General features: G+C 49.5%; 2 protein-coding genes across 2 annotated transcripts in view; both read right to left on the bottom strand.

Annotated features, from left to right (window-relative positions):
• The window catches only part of CHAT (choline O-acetyltransferase), a 93793-nt gene extending 72848 nt beyond the window's left edge, over positions 1 to 20945 (bottom strand). Inside the window, exon 1 of the mRNA XM_048506248.1 lies at positions 20745 to 20945. Coding sequence (XP_048362205.1) covers positions 20745 to 20818 — 74 coding nt within the window. The 5' untranslated portion in view covers positions 20819 to 20945. The remainder of the gene's footprint in view (positions 1 to 20744) is intronic.
• On the bottom strand, positions 2327 to 5126 carry SLC18A3 (solute carrier family 18 member A3). The gene has a single exon (XM_048506251.1). The coding sequence runs from the start codon at positions 4842 to 4844 to the stop codon at positions 3255 to 3257; it is 1590 nt and encodes a 529-aa protein (XP_048362208.1). The 5' UTR covers positions 4845 to 5126; the 3' UTR covers positions 2327 to 3254.
• Positions 20946 to 23101: the final 2156 nt, after the last annotated feature.

The raw sequence follows: 23101 nt of genomic DNA, 5'->3' as shown, positions 1-23101 counted from the left end.
GCCAGATCGTGGAGGCGAAGGAAAGGGGCTGGCCATTGCCTCCGAGCCTGGTCCCTGAGCTTCCGGGAGGCATGGGGGGGGGGGGTGGACAGAAAGCCGGCCCAGGGAGGCTCTCTAGCAGACATGTTGTAAACCACTCAGTCCAAAATAACTCTGGCCAGGCTCAGCAACGGGCGAGCCCGCTCCTGGGTGTGTGAAGCGGCGTCAAGTCGCGACCAATTTATGGGGACCCCCTCAAGGGGGTTTCCCAGGCAAGTGGGGAGCGCTGGGCGTTTGCGACTGCCTTCCTCCACAGAGCCTTGCGGGGCGGGGGGGTCTCCCAACCAAGATCCGACCCCACTTAGCTTCAGACCTGACCGGGTAGGGCTGTACCACATCGCCTTCCCTCCCGGGAACCCCCTTCCAGAAGTGTGATTGCCAATTCCGTCAGTTCTGTAATTTTCTTTCCCTCCCCACCCCCCCGTCTTCAGACCTGCACAGAGTGACTCGATGTTTGTATTTTGCACCCCCCCCCCCCCCCCGCAGGCACACACGCTGGCCTGGCGATGCCTGGATGACTCTAAAGAGTTAACACTGTTTCTTTGGGGTCGATTCCCTTTGGGTAGTAGGGTTTTTGACTGGTTCCCAGCTAAGAAAACGGAGCGAAGCAAAGATCAGGCGCGGGAGGAACTGAAAACTGTTTAACAGCGCGATTCTAGGGACGCTTTCCTGGGAGTAAGCCCGTTGAATAGAAGGGGGCTTACTTTTTGAGTAGACTTGTTTAGGCTCGGCCCTGAATTCATGCAACCAAAGAGGGAGAAAAGTGTCCCAGCGAAAGACCACGCACAGACTAAACGAAGCCCCGGGAGGAGACTTCAGGCACTTACTCGAGAGAAAGTCCCATCGAGCTCAACAGGATTTCCTTCCGAGTAACCGCGCCAGCCGGGTGGCTGCCAATCCACCGCAGTCCGTGGGGATTCCCAATCCTCAAATGTGTCTACTCGGGGGTAAGCCCCAGGGAAGCCATTCCGGTTTACTGTCCGGAATCCGCAGGGTGGGGCTGCGTCCCTAGTTGGGCGCTGGATCGCAGCCCAAGGGACGCGCAACGCCATCCTAAGCCTGGGAAGTCCCAGCCTGGGAGTAAACCCAGAAACTGCCCGGTGGGAAGAAGTGGGAGTCGCTCGGGGGTTTCCCACCCACTGCAACCCACCCTATTATCCCCCCAAACCGGCACAGAATCGCATTGGTGTTTTTCCTGCGTCTCGAACTTCCGCACGCTCACAAATACGCCGCTTGTTCTGGATGCATCGGAGGAGCCCGTTCCTGGGGAAAACCTCCGGACATCCCTATCTTATATATCACTCAGCAAAGAAAAGCCAGTGGCTGCGATTTAAGGGAACGCAAACAAACCCCAGACTTGGTGGGGGGGGGGGCGCCATTCAGGCAAAGGCAAGCCCCCCACCCCCACCCTAGTTCTTTTGCTAAGGAGTCAGTCCTACTGAACGCAGCGTAACTGACTTCCGAGGAAACCTCCTTGAGTTCAGCGGGAGAGATCTAGGCACAACTCCAACCTTTCAGGACAGATTCTTTAAAAGTGTTGGAAGTGAAGGACTTTACGCTGTTTCCTGCCTCAACCTACAGAGGGGTTTTTACTAGAGAGCTAGTGGCTAGAGAGGGACCTCGGGATTTGACACCTTTACTCTATCATGCTGGTTCTATCCCTTTGATGTTAGACTCTGATACTCTCAGGGACTTCCTTCCTTCCGGCTTCTTCCCCGACCCCTTCTCTCTTCTTTTTCCTACCATGCCTAGAGAGAGGATGGATGCTCCGCGCATCCATCTCCATCCAGCTAGATTAGGATAGCATAGTGACTCTATCTACCTACTTTTCTATCCAGAATGGAGTTCACGAATAAATACTCTTTTTATTAGATTAAAAACTACAACTGACTCCGACTTTCTTTTGTGTAAGCTTGCCGCACATTGGGATCCATCACACGCGCACACACACACGAGGTAAGGCTTCTACGATAAGGGATAATCTCCAACTACCAGGAGCACTTATCCCAACAAAAAGATCAGACCTTTTCTTTTGCTTTCTGCCCTATCTAGCTTTTTTTTTGGGGGGGGGGGGGGTGGGGAGGGGGGTGCATTTGCCTGTTCGTGGGACTTTGCCAGCTGGATTTCTGTTGGGGTTTCCAACCCCCCCCCTTTAAAAAAAAGCAGAATGGCTCTAAGGCAGGGTCAGACTTTTTCAAAACCCACAGGGCTGTTTAGTTCCCCCGGGAGAGTCCCTTCAACGTAAAGGGGCCGAACCCCTTATCCCAAGGAAACACTACCAACAGAATGAAAACCATGGAACTTATTTATTCAGACCATGTTATTGTAGCAGCTTCAGACTAAAACATGATAGATTGCATCGACCGGGATAGCAGCACAAACAGAAATCAAATTACACCCTTTCCCCACCAAGGAAAAAAAAAGAACATAACGTGGTTTCCATTGCTGGCGTTAAATAGGAAACAGATTTGAAAAGAATGAGACATGGTTCACTTGTGTATGTATAAGGGTACAATATTTATAGAATCCTTGGCTATGCATCCCACCTCGTCACTGCTGATTTTGATATAGCGATATATTTTTGCTTTTCAGGAGAGTTCTCTTTTAAAACACAGGTGCACACACTTGAAAGGGCTGGTTCACACCTGCAATTCCCCCCCTTGATTGGTCACTGGCCGCCTCAAGTGAGAAACTGGCGCACGGGAGATGACCAAGACACACCTAACACCACCCACAGAGCACTTTCTAATCTGGGCCAACCCCAACACGTTCAATGGACTGAGCTCACCCATCGGTTTAAAGCTCGGGGAAAGTAATAAGGATGTCGGCAGAAACCCCATGGCATGCGTGAACCAGTCTGAAGGGTTGCTTTACCTGATGGAAGGAAATCAAGGGATGCCCATGCACCTGTGAACCAGCCAAAGTCACACACAAACACTGCAGTCAAACCTCTTGGCACACACAGAATTGGCAAGGAAGTTTCAGAGCGGTGAGGTTTCCCCCCCCACCCCGTTTCAAAAGACCATCATAGATCTATGCAAACGCACCATTCATGTTACATAACTATTTGTGGCTTTCCTCTTGACCCCGGTGTCGCACCTCAAGGAGAAAGACGTCAAGAAGGCCGTCACGTCAAGACAAAGGTTAAAGTGTAATATATTGGCACATTGGGACATCAAGGTAACAGGTAGGATCTTCTCCTCTCCGCCCACCCTCTAGGTATAGTCCTCCCCTGAAGAATCCTCTTCAGAGGCCCCTCTGAAGTCTCTATGGTAAGAGTCTACACTGTTCTCTTCGGCTCCCCCTACAGGATGGCGGTTCCTGCCCTTGGCCGCCCGCTCTTCCATCTTGATGGTGTCGTAGAGGCCTTTGGGCTCTTCGTCCAAGAGGATGTTCCTCTCCGAATGGGAGGGCTTCATCTTGCAAATGTTCCTGAGGGCCAGGAGGACCGGGGCGTACAGCATGTTGGCTAGGCCCATGCCCAAGTTGAGCTTGACGAAGCCGAAGGAGTGGACAATCTCCCCGGCCATGATGGGCCCCAGAGCGTAGGCCACCGAGTAGGAGATGTCTGCGATGGCGTAGACACTGCCGTAGACCGAGACGTGGCGGACGTCGACCAGGAAGGCCAGGGTGGGGAGCAGGGCGGTGTCCACCAAGGCGATGCCAAAGCAGATGCCGCACAAGGGGACCACCAGCTGCCAAAAGTTCCGGCTGGCGGGCAGGGTGCAGGAGCTGGCCCCGATGATGACCATGCCCAAGGCCCCGTAGAACCACTGCAGGTGGGGGTACTTGTCTGCCAGCTTGATGGTGATGTAGACCCCCAGGACATGGGGGAAGAAGGTGGGCAGCCAGGTGAGGCCCATCTCCCACTCGCTGGCCCCCATGGTCTCCACCATCCAGTTGGCGATGGTGGGCTCCAGGAAGGCCAAGGGGATGTTGCAGGTGGTGAGGGCGCCGGCCACCACGGCGATGAAGGGGTCGACCATCAGGTGGTGGATGGGCGTGCCCACGGGCATGTTGTCCCGCGCCCGGTCGCTGAAGGGCCGGATGGCCACCAGGAGGAGCAGGCCGTCCAGGAGGCAGATGAAGGCCAAGACCAGGAAGGGCACCCTCTTGCCGGCGAAGTGGTACAGGATGCCGCCGAAAGGGGGCGCCACCAGGCTGCCGAAGGAGATGAAGGCCAAGGCGATGCCCAGGGCGCGGTTGCGCTCCGACTCCTCGGAGTACTTGTCGGCGATGAGGGCCAGGCCGGAGGTGTCGGCGAAGGCCGAGCCCAGCCCTTGCAGGCTGCGGGCGGCGAAGAGGGTGCCGTAGTTCTCGGCGAAGGCGAAGATGACGGTGGAGAGGAACATGACCCCCAGGCCGATGAGCAGGGGCAGCGGGTAGCCCACGCGGTCGATGAAGGTGCCGCTCAGGGGGTTCACCAGCAGCTGCAGCATCGCCTTGGAGGCGAACAGCACCCCGATCTTCAGGTCCAGGTTCTCCGCCGGGAAGCGCGGCCGGAGCATGGCCCTGCTGGCGTTGGCCCCGCCGCTGACGTTCGCCGTCCCGCCGGCCGCCTGCTGCTGCTGCATGATGGCCACGAAGTCCGGCACGATGGGCACGATCACCATGTACAGCATGTTGTCCAGCAGCAGCGCCACGCACACGATCACCAGCAGGAGGCGCCGCTGGCGACGGGACTCCTGCAGGGCGCTGCCCAGAGCCTTCGTCCGCTGCCCCACCGCCGCCGACAGCTGCTCCACCGCCCCGCGGCGGCCCCCCACGCCGCTCCCCGCCGCCTCCGCCGAGCCCGGAGCCTCCATCCTGCCGCCGACGCCGACGCCGCGCTGCGAGCCCGAGAGTGGCGGCGGGCGCTGGCTAGGCGGGCATGCGGCGGAGGCAGCGGGGCAGAGACCGACTCTAGCCGAGCCCAGCGGCCCCCCCGCCCCACCGGGCTGCCTGCAGACCCGCCCCCTTCGCCGCTTCCCTGGCCTCGCCGGTCTGCCTCTCTCGTTCTTCCCTTCCCCGCTTGTCCCTTCCTTCCTTCCTTCCTTCCTTCCTTCCTTCCTTCCTTCCTTCCTTCCTTCCTTCCTTCCTTCCTTCCTTCCCTCCCCCCCCTCCCTCCCTTCCCTCCCTCCCTCCCTCCCTCCCTTCCTTCCTTCCTTCCTTTCCTCCCTCCCTCCCTCCCTCCCTTCTTTCTTTCTTTCTTTCTTTCTTTCTTTCTTTCTTCCTTCCTTCCTTCCTTCCTTCCTTCCTTCCTTCCTTCCTTCCTTCCTTCCTTCCTCTCTCTCTCTCTGGCCGCCCACCCCCCGGGGACTCCCTCTCTTAGGGAGAAGTCGCCCCCTCCTGCCGGCGCTTCCTCCTCGGACGCCGGGCTCCCGGCGGCTCCCTCGCCGGCTCAACGACCTCCGGGCCGCCGGGCCATGCCTGCCTTCCCGCGGCTGCCGCTGCGAGTCCTCGTCCTCCTGGGGAGCCGCATCGCCGCCCGGGGAGCGCCGTCCGGGCCGGGCTGGGGCAGCTGCTGGGCTGGGCGCGGAGGGCTGCCGAGGCGCTCCCTGCCCGTCTGCCGGTTGTAGCCCGGGCGAGGCGGCGGCGGCGGCGGAGGGGAGGCGACAGGCGCGTCCGGCTGCCCATCAATCAGCCGCCCCCCTCCCCCGATCTCGGGGGGCTCCCCCCGATCCCCCTCCCCCAGCCGGAGCCTCGCTCCGCCCGGCTCGACGGGGAGGCAGGGAAGGGCTGCCTCGCCGGGTGCCACTGGCCACGTTGCCGCCTCCACTTCTCCCCTCCCTGTCCTGCCCCCCCCGCCCCCCCCCCCGCAGAAGGCTGTGACGCACACTTAAGCTGCGGTCCCCAAGTGGTTCGTCGGCCAGCTGCGTCTCTCTCTCTGCTGATTTCACAACCAGGGGAGCCCGAGCCAATTGCCTGAGAGCTGCGCCTCTTGGAAGCAGAGAGAGAGAGAGAGAGAGAGAGAGAGAGAGAGACTGCCCATGGGCCCAATCCAGAGAGGCCAGCTCGGGGCGGTGGGGGGCGGGGGAGAGTTCACAGCCTGCAACCACTGCACGTCTAGACAGAGAAGGTTCAGTTCAGGCCATGGAACCTCCATTTTCAGAGGCAGTGCACCTGTGCTGTGCCCCCCTCCGTGTGTGTTATTTTCATGTAGAAGAAGAAGAAGAAGAGTTTTGGATTTATATCCCCCCTTTCTCTCCTGCAGGAGACTCAAAGGGGCTGACAATCTCCTTGCCCTTCCCCCCCTCACAACAAACACCCTGTGAGGTGGGTGGGGCTGAGAGAGCTCCGAGAAGCTGTGACTAGCCCAAGGTCACCCAGCTGGCGTGCGTGGGAGTGCCCAGGCTAATCTGAATTCCCCAGATAAGCCTCCACAGCTCAGGCGGCAGCGCTGGGAATCAAACCCGGTTTCTCCAGATTAGACACACGAGCTCTTAACCTCCTACGCCAGGAGGGGAAAGTAACTGAAATGTGTTGGCTGTTGTGGGTTTTCTGAAGAGGCTGGCCATAGATGCAGGCAAGGTACCTGGGAGGAAAAGGTACCAGATGGTGACCACATAGCTTGGAAAACCACTTCAGCCAGTTAGTGTCAGCCGCGAAAGCCTTCCGTAATAGATTAACTGAAATGTCCAGCTGGGAATACGGGGACACAGCCTGAATAGCTGGATCTGGTCACAGCTCAGAAGCTAAGTAGGATCCTTACATCCAGGGAAGACGGAAGGGAGACCCACGTCTGCTGCCCCCTTGCTTTGGAAGGCCCTTGCGGCAACTTGGCAAAACTGTACCCATAATGTGGTTGGGTCCGTCTCTCATCCACACTCCAGAGCTAAGTGGGATCAGTATTTGGATGGGAGGTCACCAAGGAAGGCACTGAAGAAGAGGAAGGCATGGCCAACCACGGCCCTTTCCACACAAACCAAATAAAATGTTGAGGCAGGAAATAAAGTGTTTCCTCCATGGAGTTCCGCATTGTTTTAAACCCAGAACGTTTCATTTCCTGTCTGAATTTTTTTTAATTTGTGCGCTGTTCCCAAGTGATTCTTTTTGTCGATCTCATTCAATCGTTCCCCGTACCACTCTGCTGTTTCCGTGCCTGGATCCTTGTTAGCACCATTTTCTGAGCTCGAGCTGGCCATCTTGTGCTGTATTTACGTCATTAAAAAAAAATTCGAGGGATTTTGTCTACATGACTACGAGGACACAACCCCTAGAGAATCGCAGCACGAGGCTTTGCAACTTCATAGCATTGGATCAAAGAAGAAGTAAAAAGAAGAAGAAGAAGAAGAAGAAGAAGAAGAAGAAGAAGAAGAAGAAGGAGAAGGAGAAGGAGAAGGAGAAGAAGAGTTTGGATTTATATCCCCCCTTGCTCTCCTATAGGAGACTCAAAGGGGCTTACAATCTCCCTGCCCTTCCCCCTCACAACAAACACCCTGTGAGGTGGGTGGGGCTGAGAGAGTTCCGAAAAGCTGTGACTAGCCCAAGGTCACCCAGCTGGCATGTGTTGGAGTGCACAAGCTAATCTGGTTCCCCAGATAAGCCTCCACAGCTCAGGCAGCAGAGCTGGGAATCAAACCCGGTTCCTCCAGATCAGAGTGCACCTGCTCTTAGCCACTTCGCCACTGCCAAACCAAACCCAGAATGATCACAAAATGGTGGCCAGGAACTGTTTTCAAGGGGTTGAGTGTGGACAAACGAGGGGTTTTGAAAACGTTAGCAAAACGTTTCAGGGGCTTATGCGGACAGGGCCCACCTCTGCCTATCTCTTGCTTTGCGAACCCTGTGACCCTGGGGCTGCCGTAAGTCCATTATGACTTGACCATCCAGTATTATTATTTAATTTTGCTTGATATCACACAGCTGCCAGTTATTTAGCTGGTTACTGTTGGCCTTTCATTGCACCTGGAGGCTTTGGATGTGGAGGCCTTGGACGCGGAGGCCTTGGATGCGGTAATGTATTGGCATAGTATTCATACAGATCCCAGCAGGCCTGCCTTTTGAATGTGACTGATGTTGTTTTTGTCGATTTGCAGGTGTTTCAAGTGCTGCCCTAGTGTGTTTGGAATGGTGCCCAGGGTGCTGACTTCCATTGAGATGACCTCTGTTCATTTGTGCCATAGTCGCCGAAGCTCGATTTTCAAATCATGGTATTTAATAACCTTCTCAAGTTCTTTTTCAGTGACCCTGCTGTCACCAGGTATTGCTGAGTTGATGATGATGGTCACTTTCTTGTCCTCTTGTCACTGTGATGTCTGTTGTATTATGTGCCGATACTTGCCCATTGGAATTCAAAAGTCCCACAAGATCTTGACTGTCTCATTTTCTGTGGTTTGCTCTGGACAATCTTCCCACCAGTTTTTAGCTGTCTTGATGTTGTAATTCTTGCATCAATTCCAGTGGATCATCTTGGCCACTGAGTTGTGCCTCTGTTTGTATTCAGTCTGGGGTCTGGGCTATCTTTTTGCAGCAACTGAGTACAGGATCCTCTGGCTGTGGAGTGATTTCCACATTATGGCTGACTTAACCAAAATCTCACCAAGGAAATTCCCAGAAGCGTGTCCAACATTTAAGTGTTAATAGCTCATTGCCAGAATCCAGTACTGAAACTCTGATGCACCCCTCCTTTTATAACATCAGTGGATCCTTTTATAACATCAGTGGATCCTGCCGTCCCCCTCCCTCTCTCTTTTAGGGGATTTGATTGTAGGTGCCATCTGTTATGCTGATTTAGTGTGTTGCGTTTTAATGGGGTGGGGTTTCTTTTATATAAAGCCAAATTAATTAATATTTAACTTATTTTAGTCTTGATTGTATTGTGCTCTATTTATGCTTGTTGTTCACCGCCCTGAGCCCTCCGGGGGAGGGCGGTATATAAATATAATAAACAAACAAACAAACAAACAAACAAACAAATATTTCATGGCTGATATTGAGAAAGCTACTATGATGGTTGTAAGATTACCAGCTCATGCGTGCCAGAACTTGGGAGAATATAGTCAAGATTTTGAAAGCATTCACAGTCGTGGTGCAGACTGGATAGCAAGCTGGAAGATGACCCTGGACTCCTCCACTGAAATGTCCAGCATTCTAACCATTATACTGCACTGTTCCCAGTTATTTAAGAGAGAGGCTCTCAACATTTTTGAGTGTCTGGGCACCTTTGGAATCCTGACACAGCATGGCGGGCCCAGCCACAAAATGGCTGCTCCCGGGGGCACAGCCAGCCACAAAATGGCTGCCGCAGCTTACCTTCAATTACACTGTAAATATGCTCATGCTGTGATGACAGCCACTGCCAGAGCAACATTAAAAAAAATCTGCACAGCCAATAAATTCTCCAGTGGCCAATTGGAAGCCAGGCTTGGCAAAGGTCCCACCTTTATTCTCAAAACAACCCTGTGACTGGCCCGAGGTCACCCAACACCTTTTTGTGGCAGAGTGGGGCTTTTTTCAACCTTGGGTCTCCCAGATCCTAGTCCGACACTCTAACCACTACACATGCTGTTGCTCTTATCCCCTGCCCACTGAAAACTATAAAATGATGACTCAATGCTGCAGAATTAGGACTGAGCTCGTTCCAAGAAATACTTTGACAAATCCTGTTGAAACTAATTAGCTTTATGGATCAAATGATATATATATTTCATTAGCATGGCATCCAGAACATCGTGATCTGCTTGCACTGCGCTCTGATGAAGGCCAAAAGGAAAGTAATTGGTTCTGTCAGTAGCAATAGCTTGCACTATTGAAATGAAACCATTGAAGGCAAGGGCGAGCATCTTCCACGTGCTCAAGAGTCATCCTAGAGGTTTGGTGGGTGGAAGTCTCTTTTGCAAGGACATCTGGCCACTTTGCCTGTGGTTCGACTTCCCAGCCAAGGACCAGATGCTCTTGTCCTTGGTGAGGACAACGCTCACAGAAGCCGAAGATCCGTGGATTTTAATCTGGTGTGCTTGCTTTGTAGGCCGTATGTGGTTCACAAGCCATCAACTGGGTGTTGGTGGAAAGTATCTTTGAGTTGCAACCAATTTACAGTGGCCCCAGAGGGTTTTCAAGGCAAGAATCGATCAGAGGTGGTTTGCCATTGCCTCCCTCGGTACAGCAACCCTGGACTTCCTTGATGGTCACCCATCCAAGTACTACCCATGGCTGATCCTGTTTAGCTTGTAAGATCTGATTCCCCTGCTCCTTATTTAACTTATCTGGATAATAAAGATCTAAGGAGAGCTTTTACTCTTGCAAGAAGTGCACATTTACCTTCTGCTGTCTTAGAAGGGAAATACCAAAAGATACCTTATGCTGCAAGGTTATGTTCTTGCTCTCTGAATTCTGTAGAAACTATAGAGCATATGTTATTAAAGTGTCCCCTTTATGAGGAGGCAAGGAAAAAATGCCTGTCACATCTACTACACAAGATGACATATTGTTCTGATAAAGTTTGTTGTGAAAAACTATTACAAGATAAGAAGGAGAATATTACTAAATGGGTAGCAAAATTCTGTCTATTCGTTATGAAAAAGAAAAAATGAACTGAATATGGCATCCCCCTTAGATACTTTTGTTTTGTCTAATATTTTTATGCTGCTTGGTGTTTACATAGTATAATGATATATAGATGGATAGTGCTGGAATATGGGAGAGAGATCTGCATTCTTGTTTTGTTGTAGATATTTTGGAGATTTGTAATATATTTGGTCATTGACTGTAAATAAAGCCTTCTTCTTTTTCCCTGTAAGATCTGATGAGGTCAGGCTAGCCTAGGCCATTCAAGTCAGGGCATCAGTTGGTTCACCCTAGTGAATTCATAAAGCCCCTCTACACAAATCTCAGAATCATATGGTGCAGTTCCAATTGGACCAGAGTACCGTAATAGCCTCGTGATCAGGAAAGCAGGGAGGTTGCTTGATTCCTAATGGTTTTCCTTTGAAAGCTGCATTGGAGTTGGATCCTAAGCTTTCAGCTCCTAGATCCCTCTTCTCACTCAATCTGACCTCATTTCCTTCCCTCTTATAGCCCCATTCCATATAGCTTTTGCTCAAGCTGCTCCCATGATCCACAACAGATTTGCTGGTCGAAGGGAACCCAATCCTCTCTTTTTCAAATCTGACTGGCTCCAAACCCATGAACATAAGAACATAAGGACATAAGGACAATCCAGCCGGATCAGACCAGAGTCCATCTAGTCCAGCACTCTGCTACTCGCAGTGGCCCACCAGGTGCCTTTGGGAGCTCACATGCAGGATGTGAAAGCAATGGCCTTCTGCTGCTGCTGCTCCCGAGCACCTGGTCTGCTAAGGCATTTGCAACCTCAGATCAAGGAGGATCAAGATTGGTAGCCAGAGATCAACTTCTCCTCCATAAATCTGTCCAAACCATAAATGAATACTCACAGTAAAAAGTCTATTTCCCTATTTTCTCCCTTGACCTGAATTGTCATTAAGAAACCCTAATTTTATCCTGATGGTTGAAACTAGACATTCCTTTGCTTATCGGCTGACTTCATTTCAGTGCATTTATAAGAGAAGCAACATCCACCTATGTTGCAAATCAGATTTAATATACCTCACCTTTGGGAATGTAAGCAGGATTCCCTGCGTTACCATGAAGATAGACAACATGAAGATAGACAACAAGAACAGCTTAGCTTTCCTCGTGATACACCACTTTCCCAGGCATAAGGATTCTTTTTCTCGTGGGAGAACATGAAAAGAAGTGACTCTGAGTCTGCCCACCTTGGTCAAACGGGACAAGTCCGGGACATCTTGTGTTATGGGCACCACCATGTGATTTGGACAGCCATAAGGACATTGGTGTCATTAGCTCTGTCCCCCATGCGTTTGTCAACCCCTTCGCAAAAGAAGAAGAAGAAGAAGAGTTTGGATTTATATCCCCCCTTTCTCTCCTGCAGGAGACTCAAAGGGGCTGACAATCTCCTTGCCCTTCCCCCCTCACAACAAACACCCTGTGAGGTGGGTGGGGCTGAGAGAGCTCAGAAGAGCTGTGACTAGCCCAAGGTCACCCAGCTGGCGTGTGTGGGAGTGTACAGGCTAATCTGAATTCCCCAGATAAGCCTCCACAGCTCAGGCGGCAGAGCTGGGAATCAAACCCAGTTCCTCCAGATTAGATACACGAGCTCTTAACCTCCTACGCCACTGCTGCTCTCCTGTGGCCTCTTCCACAAGTTTCGCAAACAGCTTCTTCTTTTGCAAAAGTCTTGCGGGAATCCTAATGCAAACCTATACTGCGGGTCCTACAGGGAGAAACAAGATACCCCGAAGCTTCCGAACGTGGGCTGCGAAGTCTCCTCTCAGGAAGAACCCAAGAGGGCATACAAAGTAACATTGGTGAAGGGCGCTGCGTTTACTTGAGATGGACGTCACGTACGCAATGATTGGTAATGGGTTTCTGGCTGGAGCCGGTGGAGGAAACATTGACTTTGTGTTATTCCTGTGCTGTAGCCAAGAGTACTGGAATCTTGGCCCTTGCTTGGCAAAGCACTCTATTTGATTAAAGCCTCTCTTTTAATCAAAGATAAAGCCATTTCCTGTCAGGAAAATGGAAGTGAGCCAAGTTTTGAGATATGGCCAGCAGGAGGGGATAAGATGGGCCTTGTCTGGAAAGTGCAGAGGCCCGTTTTTTTGTCTCAAGGGAACCGAGATGACATCTATTATTATTACCAAGGAGAAGCCGGGATTACATTTGCTAAAAGGGGGCACGATAAATTGAGCCTTTTTGCTGCAATCAAATCAGCTGATTCGTTTATCTGTGAGGGGTGCGTCACTGCTGCGTGGACTTCGTGGAGTCGGCGTGACGAAGGGGCTCGGTCAGCGCAGACGACATTGAAGGAGCCGCTGGAGCAGCCGTAGAAGCTCAGTCCGGGAGATTCTCGCAAAAATAACCCACGGAACACGAATCTTGCAAACAGGTCTACAAAATATATTGGTTGATCTTTTTCCGTAACTAGCTCCCCAAACTCCTGTGCTAGTCCTCTGTGGTCTAAAAGAAAATGGTTCAGCTTTTGTGAAACTTCTTTGCCTCAGGGCCTGAAGGCAAGCAAATGCAAACTTATGCTGGGTGACCAGTGGGATAGAAACATCAGTCAGTATACCCCGGGTCTTAGGATGTTATTGGACAAATTTATTGTCGAAGGCTTTCACGGCCGGAATCACTTGGGTGCTGTGTGGTTTCCGGGCTGTATGGCCGTGTTCTAGCAGCATTCTCTCCTGACGTTTCGCCTGCATCTGTGGCTGGCATCTTCAGAGGATCATCTGAAGATGCCAGCCACAGATGCAGGCGAAACGACAGGAGAGAATGCTGCTAGCACATGGCCATACAGCCCGGAAACCACACAGCACCCAATTGGACAAATGGTTGGAGGATGTGGATCTCAGCTGGGACAGCTACCAAATGCAGGGGAATAAATTCCATGGAATGCTCCTCACCGGCTTTTGAGCTTCTAGATTAGAGCAAGGGACCCCAACCTAATGTTCATGGACACCAACACTTTTAAAGGCACCCGCCAAGGGTTTCTAGAAAGTGAGCAGGGTCAGATGGGTCCTTTGTCCAACAAGGCTTCTTACTGGCCATTGGAGATTTTGTGCAGATTGTTTAAAACCGCTTTAGCAACCCACTACAGTACAAGGAGGTGGGGATGGCCACTAACCTGGATAGCTTTAAAAGGAGCTTGGACAGATTTATGGAGGAGAAGTCGATTTATGGCTACCAATCTTGACCTTCTTTGATCTGAGGTTGCAAATGCCTTTAACGAAGACCAGGTGATCGGGAGCAACAGCCACAGAAGGCCATTGCGTTCACCTCCTGCATGTGAGCTCCCAAAGGCACCTGGTGGGCCACTGCGAGTAGCAGAGTGCTGGACTAGATGGACTCTGGTCTGATCCAGCTGGCTTGTTCTTAAGGATCCTCACAGTCTGACTGAAGGTATGTTGTGGCAGGCATTGCAGCCACGGCAGTGGATCAGAGTTCCAGAGGTGCCTGCAAGTTCAAAAAAGGTCAGGGACCGCCGTTGTAGAAACGTCTGGAAAGACAATGCTGGACTCGAGGGATCTCCAGTCTGAGGAAGCCATTCTTACTGTGTCTTCTTAGGGTCGGACTGGCCACTGTTAATCACGTTAACACAAAGTACTGAGGACATTCTTGCAACTGACTTGCTTTCCTTTAGTTCCGTGATCGACCATCACATGCAACAAAGGCAGTCAATGTCCTTAAGATTGTAGAGCTGCATATGATCTACAGTCAACCAGGTACTGTGGTCTATGTGCAGGAAAGCACATTTGCTTCTTATCCAGAGGTGGGATCCAGCAGGTTCTCACAGGTTCCTGAGAGTAGGTTGCTAATTATTTGTGTGTGCCGAGAGGGGGTTACTAATTGGTGATTTTGCCACGTGATTTTTGCCTTAGTTACGCCCCTCCTCTCAGCAGTAGCGCACAGAACTTGAAGCAGTCTAGCAGGAGGTGCACCGGCGTGCGTGGCAGCCTGTGCCTGCGTGCAATTGTTTCCTGCCCAAGGACTGGCGCAGCAGCTGCGTCCTTGCCACAGCCCCGCCTTGGAATGCCCTGCCCCCGGAATGCCCAGCCACGCCCCCGTCGTGCCCCGCCCAGCCCCATAGCCGTTACGCCACAGTTTGAATCCCACCACCATGGGAATCTGTTACTACAATTTTTGGATCCCACCACTGTTCTTAGCTCTACCTTTCCCTTCCTGCCCCTTCTTCCTTTTCAAGTGATGTGCTCTACGTTGCATCACCATGCACTGCAGTGCCCTTGAGACACCAATCACAGCCAACTGCCGGTCCCATATCATAACATCTTTTTTTGTTTTGCTGCTGGGAACTAAACTAGCCCCACCCAGAAGATTCTGCTGAGGGACACTGATGGAATTCCCAAAAGAAACTAGAAATCAAGAGGGATGTGTCATTCTAGTATTGTTTATCTCATTGCTTTGCGTCACACTTTGCAGCCAAACCCTGGCCTGACCTGTCACTCACTGGTGGTTGCTTGATCAATAGACAGGGATACTGACATTTCACTTTAGGGAACTATCTGCCCCATTTGTACTTATGGACCCATTTGTACCTGTTTCTTCTGCACCGACTAGTAACCCTAAAAGCAATTCTTTAGCACTTGCTCATTAAGCACCTAGATCAAATTAGATCTTTAGGTCATTACCGATAAAAGCCTCACTTGGCTCTTATTTTAATGATCCTTAACCTTCAAAACCACTAGTCATCAATTTATTTTTTCCTGTTTTATCTAAATGCTCCATCAAGGGTTTCCAATTGTCCATAAACTTAATTAAGTTCTTTTCTTTGAGCAACAAAGTTAGTGGTCATCTCTGCCAACTCTGACATCTTCACCCGCCATTTTTTAATTGTAGGGATAGTTGGAGTTTTCCATTTCTGCACATATAACGTTCTTGCCTGTTTTCAGTGCTTTTCTATAGGCCTTTTCCACATATGCTGTTTGTGACATTTTCAGGTTGAAAAGAAGACATTTCCTCTGTGGAGTTCTGCATTGTTTTTGCCCCCGCTTTGGTTTTGGAGACACTTTTTCTCAGTTGTATCGGAAAACAGTTTTACAGGATTTCTTTCCCCTGAAACTTTTCTAAGCCAGCTTCCCTCACAGTGTGATCATACGGAAACGTTTTGTTTTTTCCCGCCAAAATCACGAGCCATTTTCCACGCTCCCTGTCTTAAAATCTCGGCACTTGCTCTGCCATTTTTTTGGTCCCTCACCTTATAGATTTGTTCTTAAAATGGATGATGATGATGATGATGATGATGATGATGATGATGATGATGATGATGATGATGATGATGAAACCTTTAATGGCATATATATAAATTATACAATGGAAATTAAAATTGGCTGGTAAAAAAGTTTTAAAAAAACAAGCATCATGAGAGCTGGAATATTAAGGCACTGAATTGGAATTGAGTCTACTGAGCATTTGGGAATGTTCAGTGATGACAACACACAAGAATCTAGCAGTTTGTTCGATAGTAGCAGTTGAGTTGCTGTCTAAGAAGAACAAAGTTTTGACAGCATCTGTAGTGTTGCCTAGATCAGCTAAGAAAGGATTAAGTAGTCTTTCCCGCTCTACAGCATGTAAAGGGCAATATAATAGAACATGATGGATGGTTTCTTCAAAACCAGGATTGCAGATGCAAGATCTCCATCAGAGGATGGGAAAGATGGTGCTCTCTGTTTGGCCATATCGTCTCTGGGTAGAAGGAAGAACATTGCATCTGGCTTAGGTGACAGCGCTGCTATCTTCAGAGTGGGCTCAGCGGTGTAAGAAGATGTAGATAGTTAGCAGGAGTGGGGAAAACGAGGCAAAATATGCAGATGGATTGAGAGCAGGTTTTATTTGCTTGTGCTTTCTTTATCAGTTTCTGGAAGTCCTTGCTCAAAGAGTCTTTGCTTTATGAGACAGTATATCTCATTAGCAGTCATAAGAAGAAGATCATCAAGGGACACAGCTAGGTCTTGCAACTGATTGGTTATATGAATCCACCACTCCGTCGAGACCAAATAAGAGAGCGCGTTTGAGGTAAAGCTAAGCTGGACGTCGTGAAAACAGATGTGTAGCCAGAACCTAAAAGTGCAGCACCAGGCTATGGTTTCCAACCGGTGTTTATTATTTTTGGTATTTTTCTTCCCCATCCCTTTTGGGTATCAATGAACCAGTGACGCTATGAAGCATCGCTACAGCACACGCACGGAGAGAAAAGCTGGCAGGAAAGAAGAGGAGTGAGAAGGGGAATGCAGACAAACTTAGTTGTAAACATTGGGATCAAAAATGTCTTCGAAATAGTGTTAAGTGGCATGTGTGGAAAAGGCCTATGTTGGAACAAGGGACATGTGCAAAGAATGCCTCTGAACTTGGAGAGTTCCATTTTGCCACCAAGTAATCAACCAGATAAGGTTAAGGGCTTAAAGGTAAGACAAAATGGTTTCCAGGTTGCCTTGAGCTGATGTACTTTGCTTTTTTTTAAATTGAGTGCGGCCTGCAGGGCAGAGGTGGGATCCAGCAGGTTCTCACAGGTTCCTGAGAGTAGGTGACTAATTATTTGTGTGTGCCGAGAGGGGGTTACTCATTGGTGATTTTGCCACATGATTTTTGCCTTAGTTACGCCCCTCCTCTCAGCAGTAGCGCGCAGAACTTGAAGCAGTCTAGCAGGAGGTGCACCGGCGTGCGTGGCAGCCTGCGCCTGTGTGCATTCGTTTCCCACCCAAGGACCTGCGCAGCGGCTGTGTCCTTGCCACAGCCCTGCCCAGGAATGCCCTGCCCTGGAATGTCCGGCCATGCCCCATTGTGCCCTGCCCAGCCCCATTGGCGCTTTACATACAGTTTGAATCCCACCGCCATGGGAACCTGTTACTAAAATTTTTGGATCCCACCACTGCGTAGATTTATAGTAGACATGTATCCTCTGTGACCTCTGGATCTTTAAAAATTACAATTGCATTTTGTTTTTCTTCAAGAAGATCAGGGTGGGGCACACTAGCCTTACTGCTACCTTGTTCCACAACTTACCTCTCTGAGGAAGGGAAGAATAAGAGAATATTGCCTCTCTTTTAAAACCTGCTTTTAATTTACATGTAGAATATATTGTGAAATTAATGATTCTTTATACTCAAGATTCCTGAAAATAAGTCCATAGTATATTTGGAACGTGTGTAGCTACAGGAGTCTGTCCTTCCTGATCCATGTTTTAAATGCTGTTTTTTCAAATGTCTTTCTTTTTAACTCTGTTTTAATTAGTTTTGGCTCATTCCGCACATGCAGAATAATGCACTTTCAAACTGCTTTCAGTGCTCTTTGAAGCTGTGTGGAATAGCAAAATCCACTTGCAAACAGTTGTGAAAGTAGTTTGAAAACGCATTATTTTGCGTGTGCGGAAGGGGCCTCCTACAATGGTGCGTGTTTGGGGAGGGGTTGATTTTAATGGGGTTAAAATGATTTTATCATGCTGGAGTTGTCTTTGTGAGGGTAAAAGGTAGCATATACATACATTTTGCAAGTTAAGTAAATAAGAATAACAATTCAGAGACATTCCCTTATATTTAACAATGTTGGGGACTTAGTAGTATGAAAACATGACCTAACATCACATCAACTCTGAGTCTGCCACAAAAGATATTGTATCTACTGTTCCCAAAAAAAGTTGTGGTCATGGAAAGACTGCAATGCGAAGTATTTCTCTCACACTCACTGGGTGTGTATGCAACAGTGGGAGAGGTGTCTGTCGTGTAGGAAAAGGAGCTGAAAATCCCATGTTCAGCTGTAGCTGCAGTCCCCTGTTCCCCCTCCAAGGATGAAAGTAAACTGGTAGGGGGTAGATTTGCTACCGTGTTTCCCCGAAAATAAGACAGAGGGCGTTTCCCCACTCACCAGGATCCCCCCTATGCTGCACGCTGCTCTCAGCAGGGCATCCTGGCTAGCGCCACGGGCATCCCCACGCTGGGTCATCCAGAAGGTGCCCGTTTACAAAGAGTGCCAGGGATGCCGCCGCTACACTGAGGGCACGATGCAGCGACAGCGTGGGGAAGGTGCTGGGGACCCAGCTACCATTGAGGAGAGTAGCGCAGGGCTTAAGGTAAGTGGGGAAAGGCCCAGTGTCTTATATTAATTTTTGCTCCCAAGAATGCGCTATGTCTTCTTTTCAAGGGATGTCTTATTTTTCCGCTCCACAGCTGCATGCTCTGGTCGACGGGCATGCTTCCAAACAAAAACGTTGCTACGTCTTACTTTTGGGGGAGCTTTATATTTAGCACTTCAGCAAAACCTCTACTACGTCTTATTTTCAGGGGATGTCTTCTTTTCGGGGAAACAGGGTAGGTCCTCCATAACCAGATCCCCTTGCTGGCACCAATCAACTGGCTAGTGACGGATTTAGCAGCAGAAAACCCAAGCCTTGGCCTGTGTTGCTGGCAATGCAGCAATTTTATTTCTGGCAGGTGCCGGAAGTGATGTCATCAGAGCGCTGCGCAACTCAGGGATGCTCTGGTATTTGGTAAGTAAACTCTATGGTAAAAATGACTTCTACCATAGAGTTTTTGTCCAAATTCCAGACCGTCTCTGTGTTGCCAACACTTCTAGTTCTGCCGGAAGTGACATCACTGTGTTGCCAGTTATCCTAATTTTCCTGCCCATAATCCTCCCCCCTTTGGTTGCCAGGGATTATCTTGCGACCCTAGAAGGAGGAAAAAAAATGGCCATCTTTTCTTTCGAGCTCCCTCCCTCATGACAGAGGTTATGCCAGTAAGAAGCCCAAGGTATTTCACCCCATCCCCTTCCCAAATGCTTGACCAAAGAGAACAGTTTTTCCGACTGGTCTACAGATGTGCAGGCCCAACCGTTGGCTAAAGCTACCGAATCACGTGTTGTTCATTTGGCATGACTTCCAGTCAAGGTGACACGCACACAAAAGCCTTCAAGTCCTCTGAAGTTGACGGGAACAGCGTGATCCTATGCAGAGTTTCTTTAGTCTTTCAAGTCCATTTAAATCAACGTTGAGTAGGATGAAGAGAGTTGGTTTTTATACCCCACATTTCTCTTCCTTTAAAGAGTCTTTAAGAGGTTTACAAACTCCTTTTCCATTCCTCTCCCCACAAAAGAAACTGTTGTGAGGTAGGTGGGAATGAGAAAATCCAGAGAGACCTGTGACAGGCCCAAGGTCAGCTAGCAGGCTTCATGTAGAGGAGCAGGGGAATCAAACCCAGCTGACCAAATTAAAGTCCACTGCTCTTAAATAACTACACCATGCAGGCCGAGAATAAACTCAGCAGCCTCGAGACAGGAAGCATAACTCAAGGACAGTTAAAAGAAAATTCACCGGATAACCCCGTGAAGAAGACAATCTGCAATTTCCCTCACGTGCATCTTTAAACTTCCATGCAATCCAACTAGGGAGTTTTTTTTAAAAAAAACACACATACAAGGCAGGGCAGCGAGGTTTCCAATGTTTTGGTTCGTTGTAAATGTTGTTCAAATTCCTTGTGGTAATATACCAGTGATAATAAAGAGCCGTGGTCGAAAACAGATTCAGGTGGAAAACAGATTCCTTCCAAAACTTTGGACTAGACCCAGCAGGGGTCTGCAACAATGCGGCTCTCCAGATGTTCATGGACTACAAATCCCATCAGCCCCTGCCAGCATGGCCAATTGGCCATGCTGGCAGGGGCTGATGGGAATTGTAGTCCATGAACATCTGGAGAGCCACAGGTTGCAGACCCCTGGGAGTGTTCCCAGTGATATGGGATTCCACAATCCACTCACGACATGCGCAGAGACATCCAGAGCACCTAGGTCTCTCTTGCTTCAGGTTCTCCAGTGCACAGGAAAGGTAGATGGTGTCACTGTCCCTCAGTGGGCCAGATACTCTGGTGCACATGTGTCAAACTCGCGGCCCTCCAGATGTTATGGACTACTGTTCCCATCATCCCCTGCCAGCATCATGCTGGCAGGGGATGATGGGAACTGTAGTCCATAACAGTTTTACACCTGTGCTCTGGTGTATCCATCCATCCTTAAGAATGGATTTTTTGTTCACCTTAAACAGTGTTTAATTGCAAGCGCTAAAACCTCAGGAGTTCTGTGGAAACCTCAAGAAAAGCCATACCTGTCAGAAAGCACCTGCTGATCTGCCATGAAAGACAAGAAAAGGGGACATCTGTCCACGATCCCTAGCAACTCACCTCCGCCTTCCTTTTTGCATCTTCTTCCCAGTCATAGCAAAGTCGGCCTGGCTAGGGAGTTGCCTGGCCTTCATCCCGCCGTCTTTATTCTCCTAGCGCTCTCTGAGGCAAAGGGAACGGACGGACGCCTTCGACATCCGCGCCTGGACTGATATTTATACACCGAAGCCCGTCCTCACTTTTCTACCTGTGTACGTCTCCCTCAAATGCCAACAGTCTTCTCGGTTGACTTGTGCTCATTAAACTGGCAATCAGGTTTCTGGATATGTTAACCAAGGAGAGGTTTTTTTCCCAGCGTGACGGGCATTCCGTTCATGCTTTGCATGCACGAACTGGTGTCTTAAGCAAAACCACCTGGAAATTCATGCAAAGCGATGATGGATTGGACTCCTGTGCAAAAATCTGTTCTGACTGGCTTTGGCGGTGAGAATGAATGGCCGGTGCCCTGCAAAAGGAAGCAGGGAACTTTGATTGCCTGAAGTGTGCAATCATGCGCGAGGGCCATTCAATCGTCCAGGGCTTTGGCATGCGCTGTTGACACAAGGTGGCATGTAATGACTGCAATCCAGTGAAACCGGTGACGCATTCGGGCACATATATATATATATTCATCTGGGCAATTCTATTCATTTCCATCTCAGCATTCTCCAGTGCCTGATACTTTTATATTGAGCGTCGAATGTCCAGAGTGTTCCCTGAACATTAGTTCTCAAATTCTGACAACAGCCCTGTAAGCAGTGGTGGGATCCAAAAATTTTAGTAACAGGTTCCCTTGGTGGTGGGATTCAAACTGTGGCGTAGAGCCAATGGGGCTGGGTGGGGCACGACGGGGGCGTGGCTGGGCATTCCGGGGGTGGGGCATTCCTGGGCGGGGCTGTGGCAAGGACGCGGCCGCTGCGCCGGTCCTTGGGTGGGAAATGAATGCATGCATGCGCAGGCTGCCATGCAAGCCGGTGCACCTCCTGCTAGACTGCTTCAAGTTCTGCGCGCTACTGCTGAGAGGAGGGGTGTAACTAAGGCAAAAATCACGTGGCAAAATCACCCATTAGTAACCCTCTCTCGGCACACACAAATAATTATATATATATATATATATATATAAACCTTTATTAGGCATAGAATCCATATAACAGCCAACATTGTCCAAACAAGTATCCCATACATGAGCGAAATCCATCGTGAGAGTAATCATTTCAAAAGTTTCTATAAGGAACCTTAGCTACAAAAGTTAAAATCTGGGAGGTGGAATGGTGTTTAGTAAAAACGTAAGCGTCTTCCCCATTACAGTAGAAGCATTTCATTAAAGATTACAGGACAAAGAGCAAAAAGTCTGGTCCTAGATCCCTCGTATTTGGGGCAGTCGAGCAGTATATGTTCCATGGTTTGAATCGCTGTGGTACAATGAGGACATTTCCGCTCTTGCAGGTCAATTTTTCGACACAAATAATTAGTAGCCTACTCTCGGGAACCTGTGAGAACCTGCTGGATCCCACCTCTGCCTGTAAGGTAGGTTCACTGATGTGAGCTGGAAAAAATAAACAAATCTGCACGAACCGTTTCATGCAGTCGTCTCCCTTGTTTTCATATGAATCGGGCCTCTTCGGGCTCTGAGATGAAAACAGCCCGGCCAAAAATAGCCACGTATTTTTTATTTACTCTGTGTGTATGCTGGGGACGAACGATCCACAATGATAAATTAAACCGACACCTGAAACTTTTAAATGCTACAAGGAAAACAGTGTAACATATATTAAAAAATTAAGCAACTTTCTAAAAGTACTCGGGGACCCCTGGCATAGTGAAAGAGTGACCCCCAATCTCTTCAATGGTGTTATTTAACCCATGGATTTTTGCAGTTAATATGACATCATGGGGGGCTCTGAGGAACGACAAGACTTTTATTTGGGATTTGCGACATCTAGTGGCTGAAATAAAAAATTCAGATTGACAGGAGAGAGCGTGGAAAACATTTTCTTTGATGAAATAGACTTCCCTTTCGTCTGCCTGAATGGTTATCTTGATCTCGTAACGCGAGTGTTGTGCAAAAATTATTTACTCACTTTTGCCCAGGTTTAATTACTGCAGGAAAAAAAACACCCCTTCTTACTTGAATGTTCATATGTAAATGTACGTTTGGTGACTCTCTGGGATTTCTTGGCAGGCACCGAAAGGTCAGCGATCCACGGTGATTCTTTTAGAAGCCTCAAAGCAGTCTTTGATATCCCAGAGGACGGCTGAGTGCATAATTCATGATGGATAATTCACTCAATGAATTTTGCTCCTTCTGCTTACCAATTGATCTCGAAGGGATCTGGGCTTTGTATCGTATTCGTCAGCCCCGATTCGACACATCTTTG

This window comes from Sphaerodactylus townsendi, linkage group LG08 (assembly GCF_021028975.2).
Source record: "Sphaerodactylus townsendi isolate TG3544 linkage group LG08, MPM_Stown_v2.3, whole genome shotgun sequence".
Taxonomy (NCBI): domain Eukaryota; kingdom Metazoa; phylum Chordata; class Lepidosauria; order Squamata; family Sphaerodactylidae; genus Sphaerodactylus; species Sphaerodactylus townsendi.
Note: the sequence above shows the minus strand (reverse complement) of the source record. Positions and strands in the feature narration are given on the sequence as shown.